This window comes from Spermophilus citellus, assembly GCF_964194105.1.
Source record: "Spermophilus citellus genome assembly, chromosome: 3".
In the NCBI taxonomy this organism is placed as follows: Eukaryota; Metazoa; Chordata; class Mammalia; order Rodentia; family Sciuridae; genus Spermophilus; species Spermophilus citellus.
Window position 1 is genome coordinate 109,618,063 of NC_138184.1, and position 16,818 is coordinate 109,634,880.

Genomic DNA, 16,818 nt, shown 5'->3' on the forward strand with positions numbered 1-16,818 from the left:
GGACAAATCAAAAACCTGAAATAAATCAAAATGACAGGGAATACAAATCATATCTCAATAATAACCTTGAATGTTAATGGCCTAAAATCATCAATCAAAAGACAGAGAGGCAGACTGGATTAAAAAGCAAGACCTAACAATATGCTGTCTTCAAGATACTCACCTCATGGGCAAAGACATCCACAGGTTGAAGGTGAAAGGATAGGAAAAAACTTATCACTCATATGGACTGAGTAAACAAGCAAGGGTTTCCATTCTCATTTCAGATAAAGTAGACTTCAAACCAAAGTTAATCAGAAGTGACAAGAAGGACACTTCACAAAAGTTGAATAAAGAAACTATTGACCTCAATATCACTATCAATAACCTAGACTTAACTGACATATATAGAATATATCAACCATCATCAAGTGGATATACTTTTTTCTCAGCAGCACATGGAACCTTCTCAAAAATAGACCATATATTATGCCATAGGGCAACCCTCGGTAAATATAAAGGGGTTGAGATAATACCATGCACTTTATCAGATCATAATGGAATGAAACTGGAAATCAATGATAAAAGAAGGAAGGAAAAATCCTACATCACATGGACAATGAACAATACGTTACTGAATGATCAATGGGTTACAGAAGACATAAAGGAGGAAATCAAAAAATTCTTAGAGATAAATGAAAATACAGACACAACATATCGGAATCTATGGGACACAATGAAAGCAGTTTTAAGAGGGAAATTCATTGCCTGGAGGTCATTCCTCAAAAAAAGGAAAAACCAACAAATAAATGAGCTCACACTTCATCTCAAAGCCCTAGAAAAGGAAGAGCAAAACAATAGCAAATGTAGCAGAAGGCAAGAACTAATCAAAATCAGAGCAGAAATCAATGAAATTGAAACAAAAGAAACTATTGAAAAAATTAACAAAACAAAAAGTTGGTTCTTTGAAAAAATAAATAAGATCGACAGACCCCTAGCCATACTAACGAAGAGAAGAAGAGAGAGAACACAAATCACTAACATACGGGATGAAAAAGGCAATATTACAACAGACGCTTCAGAAATACAGAAAACAATTAGAAATTATTTTGAAAACCTATATTCCAATAAGATAGAAGAAAGTGAAGACATCGATAAATTCCTTAAGTCATATGATTTGCCCAGACTGAGTCAGGAGGAAACTCACAACTTAAACAGACCAATATCGATAGATGAAATAGAAGAAGCAATCAAAAAACTTCCAACCAAGAAAAGCCCAGGACCGGATGGGTATACAGCGGAGTTCTACAAAACCTTTAAAGAAGAATTAATACCAATACTTTTCAAGTTATTTCAGGAAATAGAAAAAGAGGGAGCTCTTCCAAATTCATTCTATGAGGCCAACATCACCCTGATTCCGAAACCAGACAAAGACACCTCAAAGAAAGAAAACTACAGACCAATATCTCTGATGAACCTAGATGCAAAAATCCTCAATAAAATTCTGGCAAATCGGATACAAAGACATATCAAAAAAATTGTGCACCATGATCAAGTAGGATTCATCCCTGGGATGCAAGGATGGTTCAATATACGGAAATCAATAAATGTTATCCACCACATCAATAGGCTTAAAGATAAGAACCATATGATCATCTCGATAGACACAGAAAAAGCATTTGACAAAGTACAGCATCCCTTTATGTTCAAAACATTAGAAAAAATAGGGATAACAGGAACTTACCTCGACATTGTAAAAGCTATCTATGCTAAGCCTCAGGCTAGCATCATTCTGAATGGAGAAAAATTGAAGGCATTCCCTCTAAAATCTGGAACAAGACAGGGATGCCCCCTATCACCACTTCTATTCAATATAGTTCTCGAAACACTGGCCAGAGCAATTAGACAGACGAAAGAAATTAAAGGCATAAAAATAGGAAAAGAAGAACTTAAATTATCACTATTTGCGGATGACATGATTCTATACCTAGAAGACCCAAAACGGTCTACAAAAAAACTACTAGAACTAATAAATGAATTCAGCAAAGTGGCAGGATATAAAATCAACACACATAAATCAAAGGCATTTCTGTATATCAGTGACAAAACTTCTGAAATGGAAATGAGAAAAAACACTCCATTCACAATAACCTCAAAAAAAATAAAATACTTGGGAATCAACCTAACAAAAGAGGTGAAAGACCTATACAATGAAAACTACAGATCCCTAAAGAAAGAAATTGAAGAGGAGCTTAGAAGATGGAAAAATATACCCTGTTCATGGATAGGCAGAACTAACATCATCAAAATGGCGATATTACCAAAAGTTCTCTATAGGTTCAATGCAATGCCAATCAAAATCCCAATGGCATTTCTTGTAGAAATAGATAAAGCAATCATGAAATTCATATGGAAAAATAAAAGACCCAGAATAGCAAAAACAATTCTAAGCAGGAAGTGTGAATCAGGTGGTATAGCGATACCAGATTTCAAACTATATTACAGAGCAATAGTAATAAAAACAGCATGGTACTGGTACCAGAACAGGCAGGTGGACCAATGGTACAGAATAGAGGACACAGAGACTAAACCACAAAGCTACAACTATCTTATATTTGATAAAGGAGCTAAAAACATGCAATGGAGAAAGGATAGCATCTTCAACAAATGGTGTTGGGAAAACTGGAAATCCATATGCAACAAAATGAAACTGAATCCCCTCCTCTCGCCATGCACAAAAGTCAACTCAAAGTGGATAAAGGAGCTAGATATCAAATCAGAGACTCTCCGTCTGATAGAAGAAAAAGTTGGCTCCGATCTACAGATTGTGGGGACGGGCTCAAAATTCCTTAATAGGACACCCATAGCACAAGAGTTAGTAACAAGAATCAACAAATGGGACTTTCTTAAACTGAAAAGTTTTTTCTCAGCAAGAGAAACAATAAGAGAGGTAAATAGGGAGCCTACATCCTGGGAACAAATTTTTACTCCTCACACTTCAGATAGAGCCCTAATATCCAGAGTATACAAAGAACTCAAAAAATTAGACAATAAGAAAACAAATAACCCAATTAACAAATGGGCCAAGGACCTGAACAGACACTTCTCAGAGGAGGACATACAATCAATCAACAAGTACATGAAAAAATGCTCACCATCTCTAGCAGTCAAGGAAATGCAAATCAAAACCACCCTAAGATACCACCTCACCCCAGTAAGATTGGCAGCCATGATGAAGTCAAACAACAACAAGTGTTGGCGAGGATGTGGGGAAAAGGGTACTCTTGTACACTGCTGGTGGGACTGCAAACGGGTGCGGCCAATTTGGAAAGCAGTATGGAGATTCCTGGGAAAGCTGGGAATGGAACCACCATTTGACCCAGCTATTGCCCTACTCGGACTATTTCCTGAAGACCTTAAAAGAGCACACTACAGGGATACTGCCACATCGATGTTCATAGCAGCACAATACACAATTGCTAGACTGTGGAACCAACCCAGATGCCCTTCAATAGATGAATGGATAAAAAAAATGTGGCATTTATACACCATGGAGTATTACGCAGCACTAAAAAATGACAAAATCAAGGAATTTGCAGGGAAATGGATGGCACTAGAGCAGATTATGCTTAGTGAAGCTAGCCAATCCCTAAAAAACAAATACCAAATGTCTTCCTTGATATAATGAGAGCAACTAAGAACAGAACAGGGAGGATGAGCAGGAAGAAAAGATTAGCATTAAACAGAGACATGAGGCGGGAGGGAAAGGGAGAAAAAAAAGGGAAATCACATGGAAATGGAGGGAGACCCTCATTGTTATACAAAATTACATTTAAGAGTTTACGAGGGGAATGGGATAACAAACATGGAGGGAAATGAATTACAGTAGATGGGGTAGAGAGAGAAGATGGGAGGGGAGGGGAGGGGGGATAGTAGAGGATAGGAAAAGTAGCAGAATACAACAGTCACTATTATGGCAGTATGTAAAAATGTGATGTGTAACCGATGTGATTCTGCAATCTGTATTTGGGAAAAAATGGGAGTTCATAACCCAACTGATTCTAATTTATGAAATATGATTTGTCATGAGCTTTGTAAAGTTGTGAACATCCAATAAAAAAAAAAAAAAAAAAAAAAGAAGGGTTGGGGATGTAGCTCAGTGGTAGAGCACCCCTGGGTTCAACTCCAGTACTGCAAACATAAACAAATAAATAAATATAAAAATAAATAAAAAAAAAAAATATGTTGCTTCCAGGAGACACATCTGATTGGAAAAGACACACAGGCTGAAGGTGAAAGGTTGGGAAAAAATATACCACGCACACGGTCCTCATAAGCAAGCAGGGGTGGCCATCCTCATATCAAATAAAATCGACATCAAGACTAAGTTAATCAAAAGGGATAAGGAAGGACATTACATACTGTTAAAAGGAACCATTCACCAACAAGACATAACAATTATCAATATTTATGCACCAAATAAGGGTGCTGCGACGTTCATAAAACAAATTCTCCTCAAGTTCAAGAATCAAATAGACCACAACACAATAATTATGGGTGACTTCAACACACCTCTCTCACCATTGGACAGATCCTCCAAACAAAAGTTGAATAAAGAAACTATAGAACTAAATATCACAATCAATAACCTAGACTTAACTGACATATATAGAATATATCAACCATCATCAAATGGATATACTTTTTTCTCAGCAGCACATGGATCCTTCTCAAAAATAGACCATATATTATGCCATAGGGCAATCCTCAGTAAATATAAAGGGATGGAGATAATACCATGCATTTTATCTGATCATAATGGAATGAAACTGGAAATCAATGATAAAAGAAGGAAGGAAAAATCCTACATCACATGGAAAATGAATAATATGTTACTGAATGATCAATGGGTTACAGAAGACATAAAGGAGGAAATCAAAAAATTCTTAGAGATAAATGAAAATACAGACACAACATATCGGAATCTATGGGACACAATGAAAGCAGTTTTAAGAGGGAAATTCGGGCTGGGGATGTGGCTCAAGCGGTAACGCGCTTGCCTGGCATGCATGCGGCCCGGGTTCGATCCCCAGCACCACATATAAACAAAGATGTTGTGTCCGCCGAAAACTAAAAAATAAATAAATATTTAAAAAAAAAAAAAGAGGGAAATACATCGCCTGGAGGTCATTCCTCAAAAAAAGAAAAAACCAACAAATAAATGAGCTCACACTTCATCTCAAAGCCCTAGAAAAGGAAGAGCAAAACAACAGGAAATGTAGCAGAAGGCAAGAAATAATTAAAATCAGAGCGGAAATCAACGAAATTGAAACAAAAGAAACTACTGAAAAAATTAACAAAACTAAAAGTTGGTTCTTCAAAAAAATAAATAAGATCGACAGACCCTCAGCCATGCTAAGAACAGAGAGAACTCAAATTACTAACATACGGGATGAAAAAGGCAATATCACAACAGATGCTACAGAAATACAGAAGACAATTAGAAATTATTTTGAAAACCTATATTCCAATAAAATAGAAGATAGTGAAGACATCGATAAATTTCTAAAGTCATATGATTTGCCCAGACTGAGTCAGGAGGATACACACAATTTAAACAGACCAATTTCAATGGATGAAATAGAAGAGGCAATCAAAAGACTACCAACCAAGAAAAGCCCAGGACTGGATGGGTATACAGCGGAGTTTTACAAAACCTTTAAAGAAGAATTAATACCAATACTTTTCAAGTTATTTCAGGAAATAGAAAAAGAGGGAGCTCTGCCAAATTCATTCTATGAGGCCAACATCACCCTGATTCTGAAACCAGACAAAGACACCTCAAAGAAAGAAAACTACAGACCAATATCTCTGATGAACCTAGATGCAAAAATCCTCAATAAAATTCTGGCGAATCGGATACAAAGGCACATCAAAAAAATTGTGCACCATGATCAAGTAGGATTCATCCCTGGGATGCAAGGGTAGTTCAATATGCGGAAATCAATAAATGTTATTCACCACATCAATAGACTTAAAGATAAGAACCATATGATCATCTCGATAGACGCAGAAAAAGCATTCGACAAAGTACAGTATCCCTTTATGTTCAAAACATTAGAAAACCTAGGGATAACAGGAACTTTCCTCAACATTGTAAAAGCTATCTATGCTAAGCCTCAGGCTAGCATCATTCTGAATGGAGAAAAATTGAAGGCATTCCCTCTAAAATCTGGAACAAGACAGGGATGCCCCCTATCACCACTTCTATTCAATATAGTTCTCGAAACACTGGCCAGAGCAATTAGACAGACGAAAGAAATTAAAGGCATAAAAATAGGAAAAGAAGAACTTAAATTATCACTATTTGCAGATGACATGATTCTATACCTAGAAGTCAGAGAAATGCAAATCAAAACCACCCTAAGATACCACCTCACCCCAGTAAGATTGGCAGCCATGATGAAGTCAAACAACAACAAGTGCTGGCAAGGATGTGGGGAAAAGGGTACTCTTGTACATTGCTGGTGGGACTGCAAACTGGTGCGGCCAATTTGGAAAGCAGTATGGAGATTCCTGGGAAAGCTGGGAATGGAACCACCATTTGACCCAGCTATTGCCCTTCTCGGACTATTCCCTGAAGACCTTAAAAGAGCGTACTACAGCGATACTGCCACATCGATGTTCATAGCAGCACAATTCACAATTGCTAGACTGTGGAACCAACCCAGATGCCCTTCAATAGATGAATGGATAAAAAAAAAATGTGGCATTTATACACCATGGAGTATTACGCAGCACTAAAAAATGACAAAATCATGGAATTTGCAGGGAAATGGTTGGCACTAGAGCAGATTATGCTTAGCGAAGCTAGCCAATCCCTTAAAAACAAATACCAAATGTCTTCTTTGATATAATGAGAGCAACTAAGAACAGAGCAGGGAGGAAGAGCAGGAAGAAAAAATTAACATTAAACAGAGACATGAGGTGGGAGGGAAAGGGAGAGAAAAGGGAAATTGCATGGAAATGGAGGGAGACCCTCATTGTTATACAAAATTACATATAAGAGGTTGTGAGGGGAATGGGAAAATAAACAAGGAGAGAAATGAGTTACAGTAGATGGGGTAGAGAGAGAAGATGGGAGGGGAGGGGAGGGAGGATAGTAGAGGATAGGAAAGGTAGCAGAATACAACAGTCACTAATATGGCATTATGTAAAAATGTGGATGTGTAACCGATGTGATTCTGCAATCTGTATTTGGGGTAAAAATGGGAGTTCATAACCCACTTGAATCTAATGTATGAAATATGATATGTCAAGAGCTTTGTAATGTTTTGAACAACCAATAAAAAATAAGAATCAATAAATGGGATAGATTCAAATTAAAAAGCTTCTTCTCAGCAAAGGAAATAATAATGTGAGGAGACAGCCTACAGATTGGGAGAAAATCTTTACCACATGTACCTCCAATAAAGCATTAATCTCTAAAATATATAAATAATTCAAAAATCTTAACACCGAAACAACAAATAACCCAATCGATAAATGGGCTAAGAACTGAACAGACACTTCACAGACGAAGAAATATAATTGATCAACAAATATATGAGGGGCTGGGGATGTGGCTCAAGCGGTAGCATGCTCGCCTGGCATGCGTGCGGCCCGGGTTCAATCCTCAACACCACATACAAACAAAGATGTTGGGGCTGGGGATGTGGCTCAAGCGGTAGCGCGCTTGCCTGGCATGCGTGCGGCCCAGGTTCGATCCTCAACACCACATACCAACAAAGATGTTGTGTCCGCCGGGAACTAAAAAATAAATATTAAAAATTCTCTCTCTCTCTCCTCTCTCACTCTTTCTTTAAAAAAAAAAAAAAAAAAAAAAACCAAAGATGTTGTGTCTGCTGAAAACTAAAAAATAAATATTAAAAAATTATCTCTCACTTTTTTGGAAAAAAAAAAAACAAATATATGAAAATGTGTTCAACATCTCTAGCAATTAGAGAAATGCAAATCAAAACTACTCTAAGATTTCATCTCACTCCAGTCAGAATGGCAATCATCAAGAATACAGGCAGTAGCGTGCTCGTCTGGCATGAGTGTGGCCCGGGTTCGATCCTCAGCACCACATACAAACAAAGATGTTGTGTCCGCCGAAAACTAAAAAATAAATATTAAAAAATTCTCTCTCTCTCTCTCTCTCTCTCTCTCTCTCTCTCTCTCTCTCTCAAAAAGAAGAAAGAAAAGAAAAAAAAAGAATACAGGCAACAAAAATGTTGGTGAAGATGCAGTTAAAAAAGTACACACATACATTGCTGGTGGGACTGCAAAATGGTGCAGCCAATACGGAAAGCAGTATGAAGATTCCTCAGAAAACTGGGAATGAGACCACCATTTGACCCAGCTATTCCACTCCTTGGTTTATACCCAAAGGACTTAAAATGAGCATATTATAGTGATGCAGTCACATCAATGATTATAGCAGCTCAATTCACAATAGCTAGACTATGGAACCAACCTAGGTGTCCCTCAAGAGATGAATGTATAAAAAAAGGTGGTATATATACTCAATGGAATATTAGTCAGCTTTAAAGAAGAGTAAAATTATGGCATTTGCCAGTAAATGGTTGGAGTTGGAGAATATCACGCTAAGCGAAATAAGCCAATCCCACAAAACCAAAGGCCGAATGTTTTCTCTAATATGGAGATGCTAAATCACAATAAGGCAGGGACACTAGGGAAGAATAGTGTTACCTTAGATTAGGTAGAGGGAAGTGATGGGAAGGAAGGGGAGGGGATGTGGGAATAGGAAAGATAGTAAAATGAAACAGACAAATGAAACTATATGTATATATGTGACTACATGACCAATACGATCCCACAACATGTACACTCAGAAAAATGAGAAATTATATACAATCTATATATCAAATGTATACCAAATGTATATCAAAATGCATAAATGCATTCTACTGTCAGGTATAACTAAACTAATTAAAACAAAATATTTTAAAAAATGGAGAGTATAAAGAAAATGTTTAAGATAAATTTGCACTTAATGTAACTATTACTCAAAGCAAAAGTGACAAAGAAAAACTTTGTGCTGAAAATAATTCCTAAATTTATTTGTTCCCTACCATCATGAAAAACAATTCCTACAAGCTTAGTTGAAAAGAAAAAAGGATCGCACTCACCTCGACTATAGAGTGGGCTACTGCTCAATGGGGGTGGAACAGCGGGGTTGGGTTTCTGTGCCTTGGGCTGCACTATGATTTGGTAACCCTGCATGAGGCGCTGGCAAATGAACTCTTCAAACACCTGTTGGGCTGTCATCTGCACACCATCCTCATCCCTCCTAAAAAAAAAAAAAAAAAAACAGATGATTGTGCACATGGATATATGTGTTTGGCCTTGGGAAGTGACACTTAAGAGTTCATAGTGTGAAGTCCTTTACTTCATCCCAGATAACCATTATACGGCATTTCATAAAATTATCAATTTGTAAATCAGTCTGGGAGAAATGATAAGTTCAAAGGCATGGAAAAAGAAGGCAAGTAATAATCAATGCCCAAATGAGTAACCTTAGAAAAGAAGAAGAGATTTAGTGTGCCCAAAATAACTGCAAAAGAAAATTTGAAATCAAAGAGGAGAAATTGTTAATGTCAACAGAACTTGAAAGAAATGAACAGCTCTTGCATCACAAAATCTCCTAAATATAAAAGAATACAGATTTAAAAGTTCAATATTATGATGCATTTGTTTGTACATAATCAGAACCCTCATAAACAAAGCTGAGCTTTTTTTTTTTTTTTTTTTAATCATGCTAGACATTGAACCCAGGACCTGTGTGTGCTAGGCAAGCACTCTACCACTGAGTCACTTAGTTATACTCCAAGGACTCTGAATACCTTTTTCTGAACCAACCTGTCCATGTCTGCTTCCGGCAGGAGATCATAGCAGCCTTCCGTATAGTCATTCTGCAGGCCCTGGCGGTCGGGGAAGTAGTCGGTGGTGAGGGGGAGGCATGCCGGAGTAGTGAGAGACTTCCAGTCCACTCCAACTGTGCAACAGAAGCCTGGCACTACAGGGGGAGCAGACAGTGTCAGAACTGCCTCACATAACAGGGTAAAAAGGTATGTGTGGTCACCATGGCAGGTTTGAGATATGGGGGAAGAAGAGGGAACAAGGGTGAGAAAACAGTTCATAGTAAAAGGTAATAAAATTGCCAGGATAGGGAAGGAGAAGACGAAAGGGGTGGGGGAGGGAGAAAGAGAAAAGAGAGAAATAGATTTTGTTAGACAATGCAGTGCACATGCTTCTCCAATCCCATCATGCAAGTGGGATTCGCAGCTGATATATTATATTTTCTGCTGAACATGAGCTACAGCCACAATACCAGTGAGGTTACTGCAGGGCAGGCAGGATTACATGTCCAAGCAAATCAATTTTCTGAGAGCAGATGAGAGGCTCAGGCTGGAGCCCCTCTGGAGGACTGCAGAGTGGCTAAGTGGGAAAGGAAGACAGCTGAGCCTGATTTGACAGCAAAACAGCATACAGTCACAGATATAAGTTATACTTTTGAGAACTGCAAAAGATCCAAAAGGGCAGGAGAAAAAAATAAGGGAGGATGTCTGGGAAAGTTTTGAGGCTGGAACTTTAAGAGACAGAGTTAGACAATCCAGAAAAAAAAAGCTGCAATAAGCAGAGTGGGCCAACCACATGGGTCTGTCTGGAATTGTCTGCTCTTCAGTTAAAGCAAGATTTCTCAATCTTGGAAACACTGACACTTCAAACAGCTAATTCTGGGCTGAGGAGGGCTATCCTCAGCATTGTAGAGTGTTATGCAGCATCACTGAACTCTATACACTAGGTACCACTGGCTCCCTCTAGTGGTGAAACCCAGAAATGTCTGCAGATAGTGCTACAAGTTCCCTGATACTGCCCATTTGAGAATCACTGAGGGAAAGTAATTAAGTGGTGCTTTGGTTTGGATGTGGTTTGTTCCCCAAGGATTTGTTTTGGGGGGGTTGGTCCCAGTGTTGGGTGAGGAGAAATATAAAATCTCTAAGAGGTAAACCCCAAAGGAGGTGATTAGGAGCATGCCCTTGGGGAGGGATCAGGGAAGCTCTGATGGGATCTTAAGATAGTGCTTGAGTGTTCTTGGTTCTTCTAGCCCCTCTCCATACTCTGGTTTCCTGTCTTTTCATATGATCTTTCCCTATTGATCTTTCCCACATGATCTCTCATTGTGAGCCTTTCACTATCATGTGATGCATCTGAGGGGCTCTCAGCCAAGCTAACATCATGTAGCTTACAATTTCAGCTTCTCAAACTATAACCTAAATAAACCTCTTTTCTTTATAAAGTTATTCCACTTCAGGCATTTAAGTGAGGATTATGGTAACTTTTTTTTTTTCAGTACCAGGGATTGAACCCAGGGGCACTTAACCACTGAACCACATTCCCAGCACATACACCCCCCCTTCTTTTTTATATATATTTTATCTAGAGACAGGGTGTTGCTGAGTTGTTTAGTGCCTCACTAAGTTGTTGAGGTTGACTTTGAACTTGCAGTCTTCCTGCCTCAGCTTCCTGAACCAGTGGAAATAAGCCTCCACACCTGTCTTAATCTTTAAGTAACATCTTTTTAAGTAAGGATTATTTTCAAAGTCTCTATAAGACAAGCAATATCGAAGAAAAAAATTTTGTGCCTTTGCCTCTGGGTCTTGAGTGGGCTCTTCACAACTCATATTTATATAGTGATTACAGCTAATGACATGGTTGCCTCATCTGCCCTCACATCACCCTCACATGGATGAGGAAGACCTGTGTGCTAAATCACAGTGAGAAGATGCCCCATGTAGCACCACTGAAGTGGGGAAGATGATTAAACTCTCTTAGGATCACCTTCATGGTCTACACAGTCTTATTAACTCATGAATACTTCAGCACAGAATAGCCAAAATAATCACCCCAGTTTCCCCCATTGTAGACAAGAAGCTAAACTTATTCCTACTTCCTAGATAGATACAGGAGAATAGAGAAATCTGATCAAAGCCATGGTGGGGAGGTCAGGAATAAAAGTCATCTATACCTTTTAACCTTGTAAGTCATGCTGACCCTCATCAGCCTACCAATCCTTGGGGTTATAAAAAACCTGTAAAAATGCTGTCTGCTGGGCACACACCAAAATACACCAAAATGCCTGGTCCTAAAGCCCACATTGAAAAGGCTTCAGAGTCTTAGTTTAATGATGTTCTTCCCTGGGAGAAAAACTGTGGCCTCTTGTACCCCGTACATTCTGGTCCTGAAAGAAGGCCTCTAAGGAGGTCTACCCCGAAATAATAAGTAGATAACAAAATCCATCTTTTCATTGCTCGCAGCTTTTTAGAAAATAATCAATCTGCCAATCATAAACCGAAAGAAAAAAATATACCCTCTGCCATTCACTATACCTTCATTATATGCCATCACTAAAAAAAAATTGGAAACCGTCTAAATGGTTACACATAAGAAATGATTATTCTAACCAACATCTGTAATATGCTTCATAGAGGAATTAAAAATGACAATTTAGGACCTAAAGAAATAATAAAAGGATTAAGTTAATCAAAAATGTAGACAAAAAGACTCATTGATGTATATCCATTGGTCATAGTCAAGCAAAATGAAGTTTATGAGGTGGCAGGATTTTTTTTTCCTGCTATTTTGTGACTGTAGATAAGATGTTCTCTTACTGTACATCTATTTAACTTGACAAGAATGGCCAAAATGAGTACAAACTATCAAATATCGTCATCTACAGATGTGTAAGGAGTTCCAGTAATGGCCTATTATTTCTTTGCAATTTTTTTCTAGAGCCATCATTAGGCATTTAAGAGCTAATGCCAGATCTAGACTGGCACAAGAGGCCTATGAGTAAATCTGTTACCTTTTCCATGTGCACTGAATTACATTCTGAAACAGGTCTTGGGCCACACCTCTCTCACTTCACATCAGAGAAACCAAACAAACCTCCCTCACTCATTGCTTTCCTGTACCCCACAGAGTATGGACTTCTAAACCATTTTCTTCCCACAGGGCTTTTTCTTGCTTCCTCATGCTCTGAACATCCCATAAACCCTAACATCCACCTCCTGCTAGCAGTTGCCCCCTCTTACTTGGGTCTGGAGAGGTAGAAACATTGTCCTCTAGAGAATCCTTATTTTGAATCCTAGGATTCGTACCTATGGAAAGATAAAAACAGCTTGTCTGAATGAAGCTCATTTTGCAAAAGAGTTCTCACAGTTATAGTTTTAAAAGGCTCCAAATTCAAGCTAAAAATAAAAATGATAACTAAGTGTCAATTCTAGGCTAAGGATTTCAAACAGTGCAAAAGGATCAAAGAAAAAATGAACAAAATAAAACTTGGGAACGAATCAGAACTTTAAGGTTTTATTAATATCATTCTTTGCCAAATGAGACTTTTTAGCAAAGCAACCCACTACTTTTTTAAAGAAAATGAATACATTACGAAATCATTTCAACTAATCACAGCAATTTTTAGCAAATCTAAAAAGACCTATTTAAATTTAGTCCACTCATAATTCATCCTTATCTACTAGAATTCCTCCCCAAATCATGGCTTTCTAAAATATGACATAAGACATCAAAACTCACTATTTTAAGAGAATAACAATAATTCTACCTACAACTGGGCTGAAAAGGAAAACAGACATTCTTTGAAATGCTACTTACTGACTAAAAAGTAATAAAACTAATTTTAAAACACATAATAGTACTTATAGTACCATAAAAAGAATTGGAAAGATCCTCAACAAACTATCAACAGTGGTTATCCCAAAAAAGAAAGCTAAAGATGGCAGAAAGTAAAAGAGAACCTGTGCTTTTTACTCTAAATCCTTTTGTGTTATTTGAATCTTATTTTATAATGAGAACAACTATTTATAAATTCCTTGTGAAATCTTAGGAAAAACAAGCTTGAGAGAGAGCACGCACAAATCATGTTCTCTGGGAAAGAACTTATATCCAGAATATTCAGAGAACTCTCACAACTCAAGACCACAAAAACTCAAACCCACTGAATAAATGGGTAAAAGATTTGAACAGACAATTCATCATGGGATAAATGAAGGTGAATAAGCACATACAAACATATTCAACATCATTAGTCATTAAGGAAACAGCAAATTAAAAGCACAATGAGGGGCTGGGTCTGTAGCTCAGTGGTAGAGCACTTGCCTAGCATATGTGACACTAGGTTCAATTCTTAGCACCACATAAAAATAAATAAAATAGGGGCTAGGGTTGTGACTCAGTGGTGGAGTGCTTGCCTAGTATGTGTGAGGCACTGGGTTTGATTCTCAGCACCATATAAAAATTAATAAAATAAAGGTTCATCGACAACTAAAAAATATTTAAATAAATAAATAATATGAAGGCATTCTGTTTATCTACAGCTACAGAAAAAATTAAATAAATAAAAAAGCACAGCGAGATATCTCTATACACCAAAATTAATGATTAAAAATGACTGATCGGGGGCTGGGATTGTGGCTCAGCAGTAGAGCACTCGCCTAGCATGTGTGAGGCCACATAAAAATAGATAAATAAAATAAAGGTATTGTATCCAACTATAACTAAAAATAAAAAAAATATTTTAAAACCATGACTTATCAGGGCTGGGGTTGTGGCTCAGCACTAGAGCACTCACCCAGCAGTTGCGAGGTGCTGGGTTCAATCCTCAGTACCACGTAAAAATAAATAAATAAAATAAAGGTATAAAAAATTATTTAAAAAATAATTAATCATAGCAACTGCTGACAAAGATGTGGAGCAACGAAAATTCTTATACATTGCTGGTAGGAATACTAAATGATACACCACTTAGGAAAACAGTTTGTATGACTTACTCCCACTCATATGACTTTACATAAGAGAAATGAAAACTTATGCTCATACAAAGTTTGTTGATGCAAAATTATGTCAATGTTTAAAGCAGCTTTATTCATAGTTGCCAAAACCTGTAAAAAAACACAAATGTCTTTCAAATGGTGAAGAGATAAACAAACTGCACTATATCCACACAATGGAATACTACTTGGAAATAAAAAGTAATGAACTACTGATGTATGCAACAACTGGATGAATCTCAAATGCATTAGATGAGTGAAAGAAGCCAGACTCAGAGCTACACAGTGTATGATTCCAACATGCTGAGAAATATAAAACTAGAGGGACAGAGAATAGATTTATGGTTGCTAGGAGACAGGAAAGGGATCAAATATAAAAAGGGGTTGTGGCTCAGCAGTAGAGCACTTGTCTAGCACGTGCGAGGCACTGGGTTCAATCCTTAGCACTGTATAAAAATAAATAAAATAAAGGCATTGTGTCCAACTACGACTAAATATATACATACATACACACACACACACACACACACGTATGTGTGCGCGCGCGTGCATGCATGCATATGTATGTGTGTATGTGTACATATATTTTTTTTAAGTAAAAAATTTAAAAAATAAATAGGCAACAAGAAAGAATTCTGGGAATTCATGAAAAAGTTCTATATTTTGATGTATTTGTTGATGGGTATGTGGCTCTGAATTTATCAAACTCATAGAACTATATGCTAAAAACAGAAAATTTTACTATATGTAAATTTAAAATATACCGGCACAATGGTATATACCAGTAATTCCAGCTACATGGGAGGTTGAGATAGGAGGCTAGCAAGTTCTAGACTATCTTTGGCAACTTAGTGAGGCCTTCTGTCTAAAAAATAAAAAGGACTGGGGGCATAGTTCAGTGGCCGAGCTACTACTACTACTACTTCCAAAAAAAAAAAAAAAAGCTGGGCTATAGTTCAATGGCAGATTAGCCCTAGGTTCAATCCCCAATACTGCCAAATAATGTTTTTAAAAAAATAGGAAGAGCCGGGTGGCACACACCTATAATCCCAAAGGCTCAAGAGGCTAAGGCAGGAGCATCCTGAGTTCAAAGCCAGCTTCAGCAAATTAGCAAGGCCCTAATCAACTCAGTGAGACTCTGTCCCTAAAATAAAATATAAAAAAGGGCTGGGGATGTGGGGTTAAGCACCCCTGGGTTCAATCCCTGGTACCAAAAAACAACAGGAAGGAAGGGAGGGAGAGAAGGAAAGAAGGAAGGGAAAAGAAAGAGAAGAAGGAAGGTAGGAATGAAACAGAAAGGAAAGGAAACAATCTGCGCAATGCACTGGTCCCTGCTGGGGACCACAGTGAAAAATAAGTGAAGGGCACGGCTCTGAGGCCACCACCAACCACACTCAAAACGAAATTCAGCAGAGTCAGGAGAGAAACCCACAGAGATGTTGCTCTTATGAGTCAGGATTCATGAATCATGTTCAAATGCAGAAGAAAATTTGAATCATACTTAAGTATCTGGGTTTGGTGTGATCTGTCAAGTCTGAGGAGGTAAAGGTAGAGTCACACATGAGGTTTTCTTTTGTCTTTTCTGGTTTTTTCTTCTTTTTGTTAATAAATGAAATGTGAACCAGATGTATGCTTACACTCCACTCCACCTCATTCCAAAACAAGGACTCTATATGGCAATCTTACCCTAAATGAACCCAACGTACATTTGTTCCTTATAACTATTCTGTGAGGGGCAGATGAGTAAGGATCTTTGCGCTCATTATGTAGATAAAGAATCTGGGGCTGGGGATGTGGCTCAAGTGGTAGCGCGCTCGCCTGGCATGCGTGCGGCCCGGGTTCAATCCTCAGCACCACATACAAACAAAGATGTTGTGTCCACCAAAAACTGAAAAATAAATATTAAAATTTTTTTTAAAAAAGTTAA

The 16,818-nt window shown here is 37.7% G+C and overlaps 1 protein-coding gene across 19 annotated transcripts in view; it reads right to left on the reverse strand.

Moving 5' to 3' along the window:
* The window catches only part of DEPDC5 (DEP domain containing 5, GATOR1 subcomplex subunit), a 158,339-nt gene that overhangs the window by 64,154 nt on the left and 77,367 nt on the right, over positions 1–16,818 (reverse strand). For 14 of the 19 annotated variants that reach the window (XR_014021036.1, XR_014021037.1, XR_014021038.1 and 11 more), the window contains 3 exons: positions 13,140–13,205; positions 9,904–10,087; positions 9,174–9,334 (listed from right to left, as the gene is read on the reverse strand). Coding sequence is in view for 13 of the 19 variants with exons in the window: in XM_081285913.1 (XP_081142039.1) it covers positions 9,174–9,334; positions 9,904–10,087; positions 13,140–13,205 (411 nt within the window). In the remaining 6 variants the exon portion in view is untranslated. Of the gene's footprint in view, positions 1–9,173; positions 9,335–9,903; positions 10,088–13,139; positions 13,206–16,818 lie in introns of those variants that run through there. The other 5 variants (XM_081285906.1, XM_081285916.1, XM_081285914.1 and 2 more) reach the window with 2 other exon arrangements.